The sequence below is a fragment of the Cydia splendana genome, chromosome Z (assembly GCF_910591565.1).
Source record: "Cydia splendana chromosome Z, ilCydSple1.2, whole genome shotgun sequence".
Taxonomy (NCBI): Eukaryota; Metazoa; Arthropoda; class Insecta; order Lepidoptera; family Tortricidae; genus Cydia; species Cydia splendana.
The window spans coordinates 16,190,591-16,207,656 of NC_085987.1; the positions used below are offsets into that span (position 1 = coordinate 16,190,591).

The following is a 17,066-nucleotide window of genomic DNA, read 5'->3' on the forward strand; positions in this document are numbered from 1 at the left end:
GGGTATATGTCAGCAGCTTGATGGTTGGTTAGATTATAAATTTAGGGTACTCGGACCTAGTTATTGCCTCTAATCTAGATGCGCGGCAGCCATCAACTCTAGAAAAAAGTAGGATGTCGAGTTTGTTGGTTAAATTTTCATTGTCCACTTGGCTCCCTTATTCATATTTTTTCATTATATAGTTCAGGAGTTCCCAAATGTTTGTAGCACGACTCCCATGTTCGCGAAATTTTTAGAGAATCCCTTGTAAATATGTAAAGATAACTGGTGAAGCATACCTACTTGTCGGTTCCCGACGCCCCTGCCAGTAACGACGCCGCAATACCACATGGCGTCCCGAATCACATGTTCGGCGCAGATAGGTACTTATAGTCCCTGGTGTTCACTTAATTATACGGCAAATGATGATGATGGAATTTCCTTTTGCAGAGTTACTCCTTTTGACTCACAGATTGATTTACGAAGGGGAGCCAATCGAATTTTTGATGTAAAATTTTGACTTAAGGGGGGGTGCCCCCCGAAATTTGTAAAAAATAAAGTTTTGCTATGTGGTCAAGTTTGGTATCATTTTCGTGTAACTCAAGGATGCTAAATTCGTTTCTGATATTTAATTTATACGGTTTCATATAAATAATTTGAAAAAATAAAAAAATTATATTTTATTTTTTTCTGAATAAAAGCCTATATTTTTCTTATTTTAATATGCTCATAAAAAATTAAAATTTCATGAAAAAGCCCTACTATTTCTCGTTATAAAAAGTATACATATGGCATATTTATTTTACATTAATGTGAATAAAAAAAAAATGTAGACCTACTTTCGACTACTCATAGAACAAGATACAACGATGTGAGCTACAGCTAAGCAATTTACGGCGCTTGATGATGATGAGATCCCTTTTTATTATACATAGTGAGTCCTTAGAGCCCTTAGATCATTTTAGGAAGGAGATCCACCTTGATTTTTGATACGGTCGGGATGAAAGGTGGGGTTTCTGCAATAAGTTTGGTGACATTTTCGAATAAATCAAAAGACAGAAATAATTTAGGTAGTTAAATATTCAAAATACAAATTAATAATGTAAATATTGACTAAGTAATATTTAAATTATTTTCCTCCGTATAGCTACGTCCCTTAAATCGGATTACGTTGTGCACCGAGCATAAGCAATGTTAAAGAGTGTTTACAAATATATAGGCAGTAAAATCTTTAAAATACGAAATAATGTAAATATTAGTCCACTTCCCTTTTTTTTCTTTTAATTTACTCGATAATGACACCAAACTTAATGCAGAAACCTGTCAGATGCTTTCATAAATTTCTGATTGTATGGGACAAATCATCCCCACCCTTTCAACCACACGGCACCAAAAATCAAGGTGGCTCCCGTTCCTAAAATGATCTAAGGGTTCTAAGGACTCACTATGCTAAAGGGTATCTCATCATCATCAAACGCCGTAATTTTCATAGCTGTAACTCATATCTTTGTATGCTGGTGGTCGAAAGTAGGTCTACATTTCATTTTTTTTCTCTATATTTATAGACATAAATATGCAATGTGTATACTTTTTATAACGAGGAGTAGTAGGGCTTTTTCATGAAATTTTTATTTTTTGTGTATATATATAAATAAGAAAAATTTTGTCATTTATTCGGAAAAAAATAAAATAGAAAATTTTAATTTTTAATTTTTTTCAAATTATTTATATGAAACCGTATACATTAAATATCAGAAATGAATTTAGCATCCTTGATTTACCCGAAAATGATACCAATCTTGCGCACATAGCCAAACTAATTTTTTTACAAATTTCGGGGGGCACCCCCCCTAAGGTCAAAATTTTACATCAAAAATCCGGTTGGCTCCCCTTCCTAAATCAATCTGTGAGTCAAAAGGAGCAACTCTGCAAAAGGAAATTCCATCATCATCATTTGCCGTATATTACACTTTTTTGTCGTGAGCGCCACGGACTATTACTAGCTTTACCACCCACGAAATGGTGAACTAGAAAGGGTGTTAATGTAAATGTACACACATGTTGCAGTAAATAGACTACTACTTTATTGCAATTTATTAGTACAAATTATATATTGAATTATTGACTCTAAATACGGAACATGTTAATTGATTTATGTTTTTTAGATTTATAAAATGGCAAAGATAAACTGGTTAGGTACCTATCTAGTCACAGTTCCCAGGCAGTAATTTGACGATGTTCTTGGGATCAGAATAAATAATATTATCTTGGCTATCAAATGTGATCCCAAATACATTGCGTACGTAAGCTATTTCCTCTAGAGTATGGTTATTTTTATTCGTAGCATAAATGGAATGGTTGCTACAAAAGTGGGCATGTCCTGTGTTATCCAACGCTACTCCGCGGAAAAGTTTGATCTCGGAGTAAAGGTGGCGTTCGTTGGTGGAGCCCTCTTTGATCCGGTAGAGACCGCTGTCGGTTGTAATAAACTGATCACCTTCTTTGTCAATAACATATTGATAAATTTTGTCTTTTATGTGATGTGGATGCACTTGGCCTGCTTCTGTTGCATTTTTCTTGTATACGTAAAGTTTTTGAGACGGGAAATCAATGAAGTAAAGATGTTTGTAAAAAAACATATACCAAATATTATGACCGCTGACAATATTCTCAAGACTCTCGTTGTTATATTTCAGGTTGTATTTGTAAATGCCCTTGCTGCCTCCCAGGTAGACGTGGTGGTTTTCCTCGTCCACAGCTGACGCGAACCCATTGTGAACCCCTTTTATCGCCGTCACATTTTTCTCACCCTTTTTTATGTAGCCGATTTCAAATGTGTCTTCTTCATTTTTTCCAACGTTGTAGCTGAAGAAGATTTTGTGTTCATGTTTGTACATAGACAACTGGTAGGGCCGGTTGATTCCGGTGGCTAAAACGTCTTTCTTGTGAATCTTGCCACGCACGGACACTGTTTTACATTTTAATTTGTGCTCCCCTGCCGTAACTATGGCCACGAGAGCGGCAAGCAGGAATAGTTTCATTGTGCAAGCGCGAGAAGAGTGATGCTCTCTGTTGAGGCACTGGCGGCGGGCGGCTGGGGGCTGCGGCTGCTGGCCCCGCTGCTATCGGCGCGGTGCCGGCTCAAGTTCGCTAGATAACATTCATGTGATTACATTACCTATGGACATATGGTAATAGGGGGCGTAACTTTTTATGTTATCCGGTAGGTATTGTAATACAGAGGAAAATATAACATTAAAAATATTAGGTTACCTATTAGGGATTGCAGAACCGGTACTGTTTAAAAGAACTGGGATTTTCGGTACCAGGCAAAAATAGAACCGGGATTTCCCGGTATTTTCGGTACTCTCGGGACTGCCTTCAAAAATCAGTTTTTACCTCAATTTTCGGTAAAAAAAACCTAAAACGATCATGAACCTTTCTCTACACATTAGTACAGTATAAAAAGTACCATGAAGGTACACACACTTCGTTTTTACGATAATACCTGTGTCTTCAAGCCACACAATTATTGCCTACATTAACTGAAATATGGATTGCCTCTGCTTACTATAACTATAGTACATTGTAGGAGAGGACGGAAAACCGCCAAAAGACGGACGAGTGAGTTTGAGGGCCGACACGTTAGTGGAGGCCCTCAAATAATACGAGTCCATCTTTAGCGTTTCCGGCCGAGGCATTACATAGTGCTTTTCACGACTACTGCGAGGAAATAAGAAAACATTTGCATAACTATAAGTACTAGCCCGCGATTTCTCTGGTAGCAAATTACTAGCCACTGCCTGTGCTGTCTCTTGAATTTTGGTAGGTGTCAGCGTAAGAATATAATTTTCTTCATTAGAAGAACTCATTTTTATAGCGAGCGTAGATACGTGTTTCTTGTATTTTTTAGTCAACCACAATTTACACTATCCAATTCAGTGAGTATTTTCCGATTCCGCCTTTTTTACTTTTTTTATCACTTTAAGAGGCGTTTTTCTGTTGTTTGCTTCAAACCGACTCTAAACTTAGAAGCGTTTTTGCTAAAAAACCACAAGCAGCTACAAAAGTAAAAAACGCCTTAAGCGTGAATCTAATGAACTAACTGAATGAATGAATGGTTTTGACATTTCTTTTTTTTTAACAAGAAATTGGTCCTATAAATAACCTAATTTAATTTTTAAAGGAAAAAGTTGCGCCAAAAAGACCTTTTATTGATTTTTATGTTTTAAATTATACTCATTGCTGTAGCGAACCGTCACCAATGACAGATGATGATAACAATGAAACATTGTAGTAGTGGTGGTTCAGGTGCTACAGCTATTGCCTATTTTCCAGCTTGGTTTTAGACTAATTTTTGCCACATTTCCGAACAGTGGCGTGAAAAATAATATAATTTGGTTTAATCCTAAATAACAGTTGATATTTTTACTATCTTTGTTGAAAAACATCGGCAAAAACTGACTTGTGGCTCAGGTAATATCATCATTTATTTTAAATGTGTAAACCGTATCGTGGAAATTTATCATTTTCGCGAGCGTTCTGTGGCATTAATATTCTACCTACTAATAATAGAACTATCAATACGAAGAAGCAAGAAGTTGTTGCAGCCAGAATTAAGAATTTACCAAGGAGAGGGCATGTTACTGTAATATTTTAATTCATTCTAAAATGTCATTATCAATTGAGAGTTTCTTATACCGTATTCGAACTAAAATGAATATTCTATTAATGACACAATTCTCTCTAGTTTTTGCTCGTAGGTATTTAGTATACAAATAGATAGGGTACGTGAGCCACCTAAGAGCGCATCAGAGAGTGGATCAGCTACACTCTAATAACACGAGCTAAAAATTGCCTAGTCCAGAGCACACAGTCGAGTCGCTGGGGCCGAAATCGGTCAGGAGAGCATCATCATCATCATCAACTAATTATTCGTATAAAATGATTTATCGTAGAATCACTTATGCCCGTATAGTTTCAAAATACGCAATTTTATATTGTTGGCATTATCAAACACATTGACTATTTTTGTTTTGATTTTAATATGTGGTCAGCCGTAAAAGTATTAGTGTCAGCCTTAGATTGATACAATATATTTATTTAAAAAACATGATTTTTGATGCTAAGTAACAGAAAACAGTCAAATATTGTACCGGAAATATTAGTCCCGAAAATCCCGAAAGTACCGGGATTTTAATTTTGAAATCCCGGTTCTTTGCTTGGCTCTAAATCCCGGGAATTCCCGGTACTTTCGGTTCCGGTATTTCCCGGGAGCAAACCCTATTACCTACTTATTACTACTAGGTACCTACTTATTAAACTTGAAATTACCAAATCATACAATTATATTTGGCATTTGCCAATAGGTATGTATTTATTTACATTGTAACCATATGTTACATTCATCTATGTGGACGAAAACAGCACATATAATTCATAATTTTGTAAAATTTACCTTTCAATAGTGCCGACAGCAGCTGGTGAACATTGATGCTCGATCAGAAAACTGAGGTACCGGGAGCGCATATCCGTGAGAAAATGTACACGAATCAGAACGAAACGACACGACTTTCTCGCTCTAACTAGGTGAGGGGTGATTCCACCCTGTACTAAACACCCCCCGATCCGATTGCTTCGTTGGCGCGAAGTAAATCATTGCTGTCTTTCTCTTTCCACATATATCTTAGTATTCAGGCAAATAGAAATAGAATCAAACAAAACATTGTGATTGTTACAGATAGTTTGAGTGCAAATTTTTCGTTGCGGTTTAATAAGGAAAACTAAACTTAAACCTACCTTGACATTTTTTTCTAATGACAATGATTAGGGCAATTTATTATTATATATACGATTAAGTAAGGACCCAGAGTTAGGCGGTCATCTTAGTTTCATGGTTTCCTAGTCTAGTTAGAAGTTTGAAGATAATGTTTGCTATTTCAAAATAAACAGGCGCCAGTTGGTTTTAACTTCTGTAATAACAAGAACGCCTAACAAGCGTATTATAATAAGAACTTACCTACTAATTTCATATAAATTCGAATGTGCTTCGTATAAAATTAAATTTATTATAAATAGCTATTGTTAAGCTAATTGCACTATACTTCACATGCACCAGTTGAAGATAATGCCACTGTTCCCGTGAAAAACGTGACACCGTCCTTACATTCACAAGTTTTCTGTAAAAAAACAAACGGGTTAAACAAATTGTATTTTTTTTTGTAAATATCTACAGTTATTTAAGGTTAAGGGAATGAAATCGGTAAACTTTGTTCAATTGAGAGCATTTTCATTACTGGAACAACGACACTTACAGATATGTTCTCCATCGGTGAACATGGTTCAATGTTCTCGTAGAAATTAACCTTTTCGAGATTGTATCTAAGAATGTCTTCAGTTGACTTTCTATCAGTACAATTATTTGACATCGTAGACACAAGTCCTTTGTTGTTCCTTTTGATTAGCAAGTTATCCAAATGGACGTTTTCTAAGATGGCAGAGCTTCCAAAAATAGCGTTCTCTAGATACGAACAGTAGTCGACGCTTACTCGATCTTTTAAACTTTTGATTTGGTTGTTATCAAGATTATGATATTTGTTATTATTATTTAAAAGTTCTTCTTCTGCTCGGCCCAAGTAGTTTTGGTATAGGCCCGCACTCGAGATACTTGAGTTTGACTGATTTCTCTTCCGTATTTCAAATAAAGTATTCGTAACGAATTCAAACTTAAGTATGTGAACTATTGTTTCTGCGACACTGGCTGACCCGCTTTTGTTTGGGTTTTTGTGTTTGATACAGAGCCGTTTAGGTGTCGACGTATCATACGGATAATAAGAACCTGAAACAAAAAACAGGTAAGTACTGTCATATGATAAGCAAAATTTGCTGGGCACTAAGAAACATTAAAGTAATAAATTGCTACCTGTCGCGTCGATGAATGAAACTGTAGAGATGTTTTTTTTTTTTTTAATTTTCCCGGTCCGGTGATTTTAAACGGATCAGGTAGCTTCTAAAAAGTGATAGATCTGGCCGGATTACCTGATCCACCGGACCGGATTGCTATGTACTTACAGCCTCTCTCGGAGCGGAAGCAGGGTGTGAGCAGCGGAGAAGACAAGTGTCGGGCGCGCTGCGCGTGCTGAAATGGCGCCTTTACTCCACGTGGAGTCGGGGCGCGGCAGCGACTACTTACAGCCTCGGAGCGGGAGCAGCGGGAAGGTGTCAGGCCGACTGTCGGGCGCGCTAAGCGTGCAGCAGCTCTGCTCCACGTGGAGTCAGAGCGCGTTTGCGGCTACTTACAGCCCCTCTCTGAGCGGGAGCAGATCGTGAGCAACGGAGGGGTGTTGGGCTCCCTGCGCGTGCAGAAGCGTTACTCCACGTGGAGTCAGAGCGCGGTAACGACTACTTACAACCTCTCTCGGAGCGGGAGCAGGGTGTGAGCAGCGGGGTGGTGTCAAGCCGACTGTCGGGCGCGCTACGCGTGCAGAAGTGGCCGCTGCTCCACGTGGAGTCGGAGCGTGGCAGTGACTCCGAGCACGACGCCCCCATAGCCCACTTCGACGACTCGCGCAGCGAGAAGAAGGCGAGTGCGATCACTGCCTGCAAATAAAACAGTAATGCACATCAATTCGCTCGCTACTATTGGTGTACCACTAGACTAAATCGGATCATCGCAAGTTGTTGCTGTTAAATACCGCGAGGTAGAACGTGCTACGTGCGACTGGTTTGTAACATGCAGTGAAGCTGAGCCACCGTGGAAGCACCTGACGAATCTTCTGACTTAAGTGTCGAAAATACTATTATACTACGTATACATTGAGTGGGAACCGTACCACAATGAAGCAAGCTACAGCGCAGATGGTAGCGCTGAGCGCGAAGCCGTAGCGCTCCGTGAGCGCGCCGCCCAGCGCCGGGCCGGAGACCTCGCCCAGCGAGTAGCAGCACGACCACACGCCTGCCACGGCGCTGTACGTGGCCAGCGCCTCCGGGCAACCGCCTTCGTAGCTGAAATATTGTATATATAGGTATATATCATATCACTACACCTTATATTATAAAACAAAGTCCCCCGCCGCGTCTGTCTGTTTCTGTGTAGGTATGTATGTTCGCGATAAACTCAAAAACTACTGAACGGATTTTCATACGGTTTTCATCTATAAATAGAGTGATTCTTGAGGAAAAATTAGGCGTATAATTTGTTATGGTTTTGTGAAACCCATGCGCAGCCGGGGCGGGTCGATAGTATATACTAAACCCTAATAATTTTCTAATACCTAACTAATAAATATTACCTACGGGCTTCCTCTAGAATCGACATGATATCTTAAGTGGCTTTAACATTATTAAAACCTTACTTACATTGAACTTGTTAAAACTCCTTGGAAGGTGGGTAAAAGCGTTAATGCCACCGATACGCTCAGAATCGCGAGAGCCACCAAGTCGAGCCACAGCACGGACCTTAAGAAAAATGAGTATTTATTAAAGGCTGAATTTTTAGCATTTGAATAAACTGAATACTTAGATTATAATTTATAAAATACAGACAGATACGAGCCTCAGCGTAAAGTGTGATAATTTAATGTAGTCTTTTTTTTAATTAAACTTCAACTGAAGGTGATATTTATATCTCGCTCGCTTACGTTGGAAGACCAGGAATGTAGGGGCAGGGCCCCAGCAGCAACAAGCCGACGGTAATCAGGAACAGCCCCCAAATCATCATGCACCAGTGGTTATGTACCCTGCATAAGCAAAACGGTAAATTAATAATGTGTTTTCACGATACTTCATTGTTTTGCTAAACAATATTCGTGGAATCAATAGCGTTTTCTGATAATATTTACTAATTACTGTTATGATTATACGCGTAAGTATTGAAGTTTGTTCATAGTAGTAGTTTTGTTTTGTACCTATTTATAAAATAAGTATAAGTAGGTATAATAAAGCTTTGACTTTATAATTATTGCTATGAGTGCTTACCGATCCGCCACCCATCCCCAAATGGGGCTAAATATTCCATAAAGACTAGAGAACAATAGAAACACAAGTCCGATCTGGTTGGTAGTGAGGCCCAGCTGCCTCATGTGCGGCTCCAGCGTGGGGTCGAGGAAGGCCCACGTGTTCGACGCCACCACGATCACCAGCCCCGTCACCATTATCGACGGGATCTTAAACAACCCCATCACAGATGCTGATTTTGATCCGGTCACTATTTCTGAAAGAGTATAGAATTGTAGTAGCAAAACAACAAGGCACTTTGAAGGAGTAAAAGTGAAACAATCAGAACAAACCGACATCAACGTACCTTCGCAGTCTGTGAGTAACAGGCAATTAATGGGTACAATCAAAACCATGATAATTCCAATACTGTAAAATGGAAGCCCGAAGCCTCCGATCTAACTGAAACAATTGATACACATTTTAGACAAGACGTTTCTAAAATTTTGGTAAGTATCCCTACTAGGGATTGCAATCCGGTCCGGCGGATCCGGTAATCCGGCCGGATCCGGCACTTTTTTGGAGCTACCGGATCCGGTTAAAATCACCGGATCCGGACCGGATCCGGGAAAATAGAAAAAAAGACCGCACACAGCACCTACTGTGCGTTTTAGGTGAGATAAAGGCGACGGATAGAAGAAAGAAGTTAAACAGAATAAAGAACGAATGAAAAAGTCCAAATTTAGTAAAATAAGAAGATATTTAATATGACGATGATTGAGAACAGAAGAGGATTTCCTCTTCTTTCATGTTGGTGGCACGAATCGGCACGATACGACGATTACTTAAATACTTAGAAGTAAAAATTAAAGGATGGAGATATGTCATGGAAGGCATGTATAACGACCGGTCTGGCCTAGTGCTGGGTAGTGACCATTCAGTGACCCTACCTATGAAGCCGATGGTCCTGGGTTTGAATCCCGGTAAGGGCATTTATTCGTGTCATGAACACAGATATTTGTTCCTGAGTCATGGGTGTTTTCTATGTACATATTAGCATGTATTTATCAATATACTATAGGTACGTACATATATCGTCGCCTAGTAGTACTACGCAGCTAGCTAGTACCCATAGTACAAGCTTTGCTTGGGGCTACGAGTAGGTCGATCTGTATAAGATTGTCCTCAAATACTTATTCATGGATTATTTATTTATTTATTTATGATTTAGGCTATGAAACTATATTTAAGCAAGATAATATTGGAGCGCATTTCATATAATTTTGGTTAAAAGTACCAGAATGGATGTCAGCGTTACAAATAATTCCATCAACAGAGAGACAGAACAGTTACGAAAACTTGTCCTTTCAAGGAGTTCCAATTCCCATCCCATAATTATCCCATTAACAGGCTTTGGAATCTAATCTAATTTATAATAAGTTATATTGTAAACGTAAATTTGAGCAGAATGTGAATGATTAAATATAATAAAATTAATAAATGACTTAGATTTCAAATTTTATTTTTAAATTGAGACTGACATTGTGACACTTTTTAATACTTAGGGCTCAATTAGACGATGCAATGTAATGAAACTCGCAATGCGAGTTTCATTACATTGCGGTTTTTGATCGGTCGGTTGAATTGGACGTAACCAACAGTCCGCAATGTAACTAAAATCGCATGCGAGTTCGCGCGCCGTCTAAATCAGAGGGCCTACCGCGAACCACGTTCGACGTGTTGCCTCTGTGTCGCACTTGTAAATTAGTACGTAAGTGTGACAGGGAGGCAACACTTCGAACGTGGTTCGCGGTAGGCTCTCTGCACTTAGTTTTATTTTATTGTTAAAAAGTTATTTCTTATTAACTTCAAATATTTGTTTTATGAATACATTTGTAACTTGTAACCTTTGTTTCTCATATGACGCATAAAACTTGAAAAATATGTCATTTAATTAACCTTAATATCCTTATACCTAACCGGATCCGGTCCGGCCGGATCCGGCCGGATTGAAAATCAATCCGGTTTGCAATCCCTAATCCCTACTTACCATTATTTTATCTAAGGACTCTTAATGTTTTAAGTGCACATGCACGGAATATGAAATTGGAGTGAATGTTAAAATACTCAAGCCTCTGTCTCCATCCGTTCGGCCTATGCCTCATATTTCGGCGTTCTAAAAGGATAGGTATTTCTTACTGTATTAACCCTTTTCCAGGTTGTACCAATCTAGAAGGGTTTCCCAACAAACCCAAATGTATTCCAAATAGTTACGTTTTGATGATCGCATTTCCCAAAAGACCAATATAATTTGAACCTTAAATAAAATTGACCTTGGTTAAAATTAAATTGACACGTATATGTGGTCAATTAAGCGTATATAGGTATACTATGCCTGGGAAAGAGTTAAGGGGAGTGACTCGTAGGTATATTCATACCGAATAGAGCAAACTTCCTATGGCGGGGCCCACGGACATGCCGATGCCGACGAAGGTCTCGAGGATGCCCAGCACCGAGCCGATGGAGTCTGGGAACACGTTCACCACGAACACGTAGCTCGCGGTGGAGTACGCGCTGGCGCCGAGCGCAGCCGCGCCCCGCACCGCGAAGCACAGCCCGGTGAACATCGCCGAGTCCTCCACTAGTACTAAACATCTGTAAATAAGTACTTACACAACATTTGCCTACTCGTAAAATGCTTCCAACATAATTATATTTCATAAGTACCTATGCCGTATTTAGGGTTTCGTAATCAACATTGATGAAAACGGAATCCTGATAGCTGAAGTCGATAGCGGAATATTTTCATCTAGTCCGACTGTCTGTCTGTCCATCAGGGGCGTATTTTGAAATTTGGCGCCCCGGGCCAATACGTTTCGCCGCCCCAGAAGTCAAGGAAGAAAAACAAAATGCAATCCGCCAGGGGCGACATATGCCGCCCCTGGGGGTTGGCGCGCCGGGCCATGGTTTGGATGGCCCTAGGGTAAATACGCCCCTGCTGTCCATATACTGAGGTATTTAACTCGAAAACTACATTGTAATGCGCTATATACCTAGTTTAACTGTTAAAATTTAGAAAATAATATTTATACGAAGTTAGCCAGTTTCCACACATAATACATGTACTTAAATTATGTCCATTAAGTTCATTGTCTAATGGCACGAACCTTAAGAACCTTTTTAATAATTAGACCCGGTAAACTTACCCAAATAAAACATTACAGAAGCCGGCGACGAACATTCCCGCTGTGAACATGAACTTCGCACCCACTATCGGTAGCTGCAAATAAATCAAATAAATATAAGGTGATGACGTTTGTTCAAACAACTATAACATAAATAATAAGTCTTAAATTATGAATATTGCTGATCATTGAGTACTTATTAAGCATCTTTAGTATTAGTAGGCAAGTACAAATTATATCGTAAATTGAATTGCAAGGGTGCAAAGGGAAGCGTGTTGAATTTAGAACAAAGAGAAAAAGAGAGTTAGAGAGAAAAAAAATGATTCCAGGGTAGAATCCTGAGCGTAGCGAGGTATTAAATGCCTAATGTCTCTCTTTGATTGCTCCCCTGTCTCTGCGCTCTGTCATATAAGAAAAAGTATAAAATTAAAACAATTAATTTATTATTTATTTATTTGTCAGCCTGTTGTGTCCCACTGCTGGGCAAAGGCCTCCATCTCTTTCTTCCACGCGTCTCGTTCTATGGCAATATTAGGCCAATCCTTCCGAAAGACGTCAAGATCGTGCCGGTATCTCCTTCGAGGTCTGCCGTGACGCCGCACAATGTTTGGTGTCCAAAACAATTAAAGATTGTGATAAATCAATAAATCAAATAAATCTGTGTGTGTGGTTATTATTACGGATATACAGGATGGCTAAAAAATAAGTGCATTTCCGTTGCCAGGGAGGTTTTGGGATTATACTGAGCAACTTTTACTATGGGACCAACCAAGAAATCGCGAAAAAGAAATAGTAAAAGTTGCTCAGTATAATCCCAAAACCTCCCTGCCCTCCCTGGCAACGGGAATGCACTTATATTTTGGCCATGTAGTTAAGCAAAGGATCCAACCCACGGGTTATTTTTAATGTTACAATTGTTATGCTATTGTTTTATTTACCCAATTTTCAGGATTATTTACTTAGATTGTATCTCATCCGGTACCTACGCTACGTTAAGGATGGCTCATGTTAGACATGGCCGTGTCCGGGCCGGAGCTTCCGGCGCTTACTTTTCTATGACATGACAGGTGATCACGTGATGCTTTTCATAGAGAACTATGAGCCGGAAGCTCCGGCCCGGACACGGCCCGGTCTAACGTGAGTCATTGTTAATGCTACGGTTTATTAGCTAACGAATTTGAATGAAATGGGAATACTTCTGTCGACAATTTATATGCGTAACTTAGGTATAATATTTTTATTATATACGCACTTAAAAAAAACAATTTCATGCCTAATATAAAACAACACTTACGCATTTACCCATGAACGGTGAAGTTATAAACATAACAATAGCATAAAAGCTGAAGACAAAACCGCAGACAGTGTCCGAGAGGCCCTTAGCCTTGGCCTCGCCGGGGAAGAAGGGCGCCATAACGCTGATGGAACAGAAGCTCATGAAGTCCACCAGCGCCAGCGACGCCAGCGTCAGCCGCTGCCGCCGAGTCAGCCGCCGCATGGCGCCCGGCCGTGGCCGAGTTTGCGTCCGGACTAGTCTAAACAAAAACATTCTGATTACTTATAGAATATTGCGGTCCAAATAATGTGTATGTGTGTGTGTGTGCATTATCAAAATTGTTTTCAAAACCGTGATAGGTAGGTACATAGGTATAGTTATACATATAGTATATTTGTATGCACGGGCACAGATTATATAATAGTTCTTACGAACAGATACTTATCTCTCAAAAAAAACGCAAATACCTACCGTTTTGATACCTACACAAAAATACAATGGAGTGACCTTCAGCGCGCCGCTCCCCGCACCGCGCGCACCGGCACAACGCTAGGGTTGCTGACGCGACCTAGGTCAGACGGTTAGTAGGCTTGTCGGCTGCCGTGTAGCAGGGGCTTTAGAAATTATAAATAAATGCCTACTTTTAAACAGCGGAAATCTAAATCTTAAATTATACCTAATATTCCGTTTATGTGTTAGTGTTTGCGAAATACTCATTTTAAAAGGTCATATGTCCCTGCAGTAACCGCAGTGTTTACGCCGTTTTATAAACCGCGCAATGATCCCAACAAGAATTAGTTTTAAAACTTCGTGTAATTTAAAACCAGAAAGAGATTAATGTTATATATACAATAAAGAAGAATAATAGATAACACATGAATACAGGTAATTAATTATAAGATTTATAACTTAACCAGAGCATAAATGATTAGGTACTTTCCGGTGTCGTTAAAATAAACATTTAAGTAGGTACCAAAATAAATTAAACATTTGCTACCTATTTCAAATAGATAGATGTCTAACTATACATTTGTCGTAATAAACACTACATGTTTAATTAAAGAAATTCAATACTACCTACGTAGCTAGTAACTATCGTAAAAATTGACAGTGCGGCGCGCGATGACGTGCGTGCGTGCGTGAGCGCGTGTGGCATCCAACTGGCTTGCTTTTCTACCGTGAACGGTAGCAGACTCGTAGGTAAAAATCCGAGCTCGCGCGGAGAGTTCCATAGGCCTGGTTCAGTTCTCCCTTATGTTTTTATTCCAAAATGATAATTCTAATTTATCTTCTGAGTAACAGCAGGCAAGTCAGAGCAGAGGCCGTTAGCCTCTCTATCGCTCTTGCATAGGTATTCGAGCAGTAGTAGGTACAGAGGCAGATAAAGAAATTACGATTTTAATTTTTCGCGGTATAGGGCCTCAGAGCATTTGGCTGGACTAGGTACAATCGAAACCTGTAGGACAAGATGCTCAATTGTATCCTATTGTATCCAATTATGTAGGCAAGACGATGAGTATCGAGTCTATGTATGAGATGTAAGTATTATATATATAGTTGTTTTGTTTCTAGCTTGTTAATGAACAAGCATATACTACGTACATAAGTACCTACCTACTAAGTAAAATACTCAATGACTAGGTGTAAATGTGTACGGGTGATAAGTGGTAGATTGTAGTCATGCAATTTAGTCACACAGGTACCTAATATAAATATTCATGTTCTACGTAATAGGACCTTCTAATAATTTACCTCTATTGTTTAACTGTTATCTTAGATATCAGTCTGCTGTAGACACGTGCGATGTGCGATAATAAGAGGTAAGGAGCATTTAACTTCTGCTACTAATACCTAATTTTATATGTAATAATATTGATTTTTACACACTGTTGAACAAAACACAATTCACGATAAATCGATTCCCGCTACATGTTTGGCTTCTCACGTGGCCAAAACAACGCATGCAACTGCATTAAAATCAACGCAGGTTTATAGCATACATTTACGAGATTTGTTACGAATACGTAGCTCCAGTTCTAACCTAAATGTTATAATAACTAAGAACTAGGTAACTAATAGGGTATTTATTTCACATAATCATATTAATGTTCCAGCTAATGGCTGACCTGAGCGGTCACAAAATCCTATTACCTAAACCGCAAAGTTTACACAATCCATTTATAATAAATAGTACCCAGGGTTTTTTTAGCTATCAACAAGTCAAAGTGGGTTTACAGCTTATTTTAACACATATGCTTTTTTAAAGGGGAGCCCCCCTGAAGAACCCCGGTTAATAATTAATTACTTAGTAGGTATGTATGTATCAAAGTTCAGTAGCATGGTCCAGCTACTAGTAAGTAGCTGTTTTAACTTCTCGAATGACAAACATTTTGACTAGCTGATTAAGCACCATTTATTCATTTACCTTTCGCGTAATATTCTTATATCGGAGCCGACGTCGTCCGGCGGGCCGGCCGACCAGGACTGCGCCCTGCGGCGCCCCGCGGCCGGCGGCGACACCCGGCGCCGTTCCCACATGCTCACTGCCACTTCAGAAGACTTCATCGAATCAGCGGTAGAACCCAACGTGTTGGTTGACGATCCTTTAACACTACGTAAAGCACCATCGGTTTTATCAGCACTACTTGTTCGCTCTATTAATGGAGACCTCTCGTCAGCTTTGTTTTCCATTTCGAAAACGTTCGTCTCGAATCGAGAATGATCACACAATACCGGAAAGTGAATTTATGGAGCGTAAGAAATGTAATGGCAGGCAAATTGTAAACAAATCACGTTATCAGTGTCAATATACTGACTGAGTGCCTAGGGTAGCGTTGCTCGCTCGGTCTATCAATACGTATCGATATCTTATCGCGTGTAAATAGAACCCGTAAGTTTCCGAAAGAAGTGGAACACTTGTTGTATTCAGAGTTGAGGAAACATTTCACAGAAGCATTATGTGTTCTACCCACATTTTGAGTAGTTTAATATAAACAGCATTCACTTAATTTAATACGATTTGTACCTATTGTGTACCTATGTTATTTAGTTGGGTACACCTGCAAACACAAGGAATAACTTTATGGAAAGATATATAAAGACCCGGCATTTAGATATAGTTCGTTTTTTTTAGCATTAGAAAGAACTCCACAGAAGCAAGCGTGCAGTTTTTATCAGGCTCTTTAATTGTTAATAATTATTGAATTATCTAATGTAGCATGGTCAATACATATAATTTACTTCAAATTATTACCGCTAAAAGTGCCGGATTTGGAACCACAAGCTTACTTCTGCGAAGTTCTTTCTAATGCTAAAAAAAACGAACTATATCTAAATGCCGGGTCTTTATATATCTTTCCATAAAGTTATTCCTTGTGTTTGCAGGTGTACCCAACTAAATAAGAAAATGATAGACTATCTAACAATCAGAAACTGTTAGAACTTAGCAAATAATTGTGTAAATACGGATACCATCCACGGCCGCTGTTATGCTACTATTAGGTATATCTACACTACTTTTATGCATACCTACCTGCAATGGGACATGAATTATTAATGATAACGGCTAAGAGCATAAAGTTATTTATAAAGTTAAGGTACCTACTTAATTATGTTTGTTTCTAAGCATTTGCTGTTGTTTTTGGTTGTTGCAAAGTGCGATGATGGCCTAAGTTGTTTCGTTTTATTTGTTA

At 39.0% G+C, this 17,066-nt stretch overlaps 2 protein-coding genes across 4 annotated transcripts; both read right to left on the minus strand.

The window, feature by feature from the left end:
• Nucleotides 1-2,149: 2,149 nt before the first annotated feature.
• LOC134805190 (ommochrome-binding protein-like) lies at nt 2,150-3,141 on the minus strand. The gene has a single exon (XM_063778500.1). It carries the CDS (start codon nt 3,018-3,020, stop codon nt 2,184-2,186), a length of 837 nt encoding a protein of 278 aa, XP_063634570.1. The 5' UTR covers nt 3,021-3,141; the 3' UTR covers nt 2,150-2,183.
• Nucleotides 3,142-6,024: 2,883 nt separating this feature from the next.
• Nucleotides 6,025-16,296, minus strand: LOC134805329 (MFS-type transporter SLC18B1-like). Of its 3 annotated transcripts, none has more exons than XM_063778654.1 (12): nt 15,800-16,296; nt 13,393-13,633; nt 12,120-12,193; nt 11,352-11,568; nt 9,281-9,371; nt 8,956-9,190; nt 8,619-8,717; nt 8,338-8,436; nt 7,812-7,983; nt 7,389-7,578; nt 6,294-6,817; nt 6,025-6,158 (listed from the first exon to the last, which is right to left on the minus strand). In XM_063778654.1, exons 1-12 carry the CDS (start codon nt 16,063-16,065, stop codon nt 6,078-6,080), a joined length of 2,289 nt encoding a protein of 762 aa, XP_063634724.1. In that variant the 5' UTR covers nt 16,066-16,296; the 3' UTR covers nt 6,025-6,077. The 3 variants fall into 3 exon arrangements, with proteins under 3 accessions (XP_063634724.1, XP_063634726.1, XP_063634727.1); XM_063778656.1 differs by lacking the exon at nt 15,800-16,296 and adding an exon at nt 15,262-15,432; XM_063778657.1 differs by lacking the exon at nt 15,800-16,296 and adding an exon at nt 15,127-15,250.
• Between the last annotated feature and the right edge of the window lie 770 nt (nt 16,297-17,066).

What these genes read in the sequence shown, in the direction of transcription:
- LOC134805190 (XM_063778500.1), bottom strand. Translation starts at nt 3,020, where the DNA reads ATGAAACTATTCCTGCTTGCCGCTCTCGTGGCCATAGTTACGGCAGGG.
- LOC134805329 (XM_063778654.1), bottom strand. Translation starts at nt 16,065, where the DNA reads ATGGAAAACAAAGCTGACGAGAGGTCTCCATTAATAGAGCGAACAAGT. An exon ending in TAGGAAGTTTGCTCTATTCG is followed by an intron (nt 9,372 to 11,351) that starts GTATGAATATAC and finishes TGTTTCAGTTAG; the next exon opens with ATCGGAGGCTTCGGGCTTCC. An exon ending in CTGTAGCTTGCTTCATTGTG is followed by an intron (nt 7,579 to 7,811) that starts GTACGGTTCCCA and finishes TTTTATTTGCAG; the next exon opens with GCAGTGATCGCACTCGCCTT.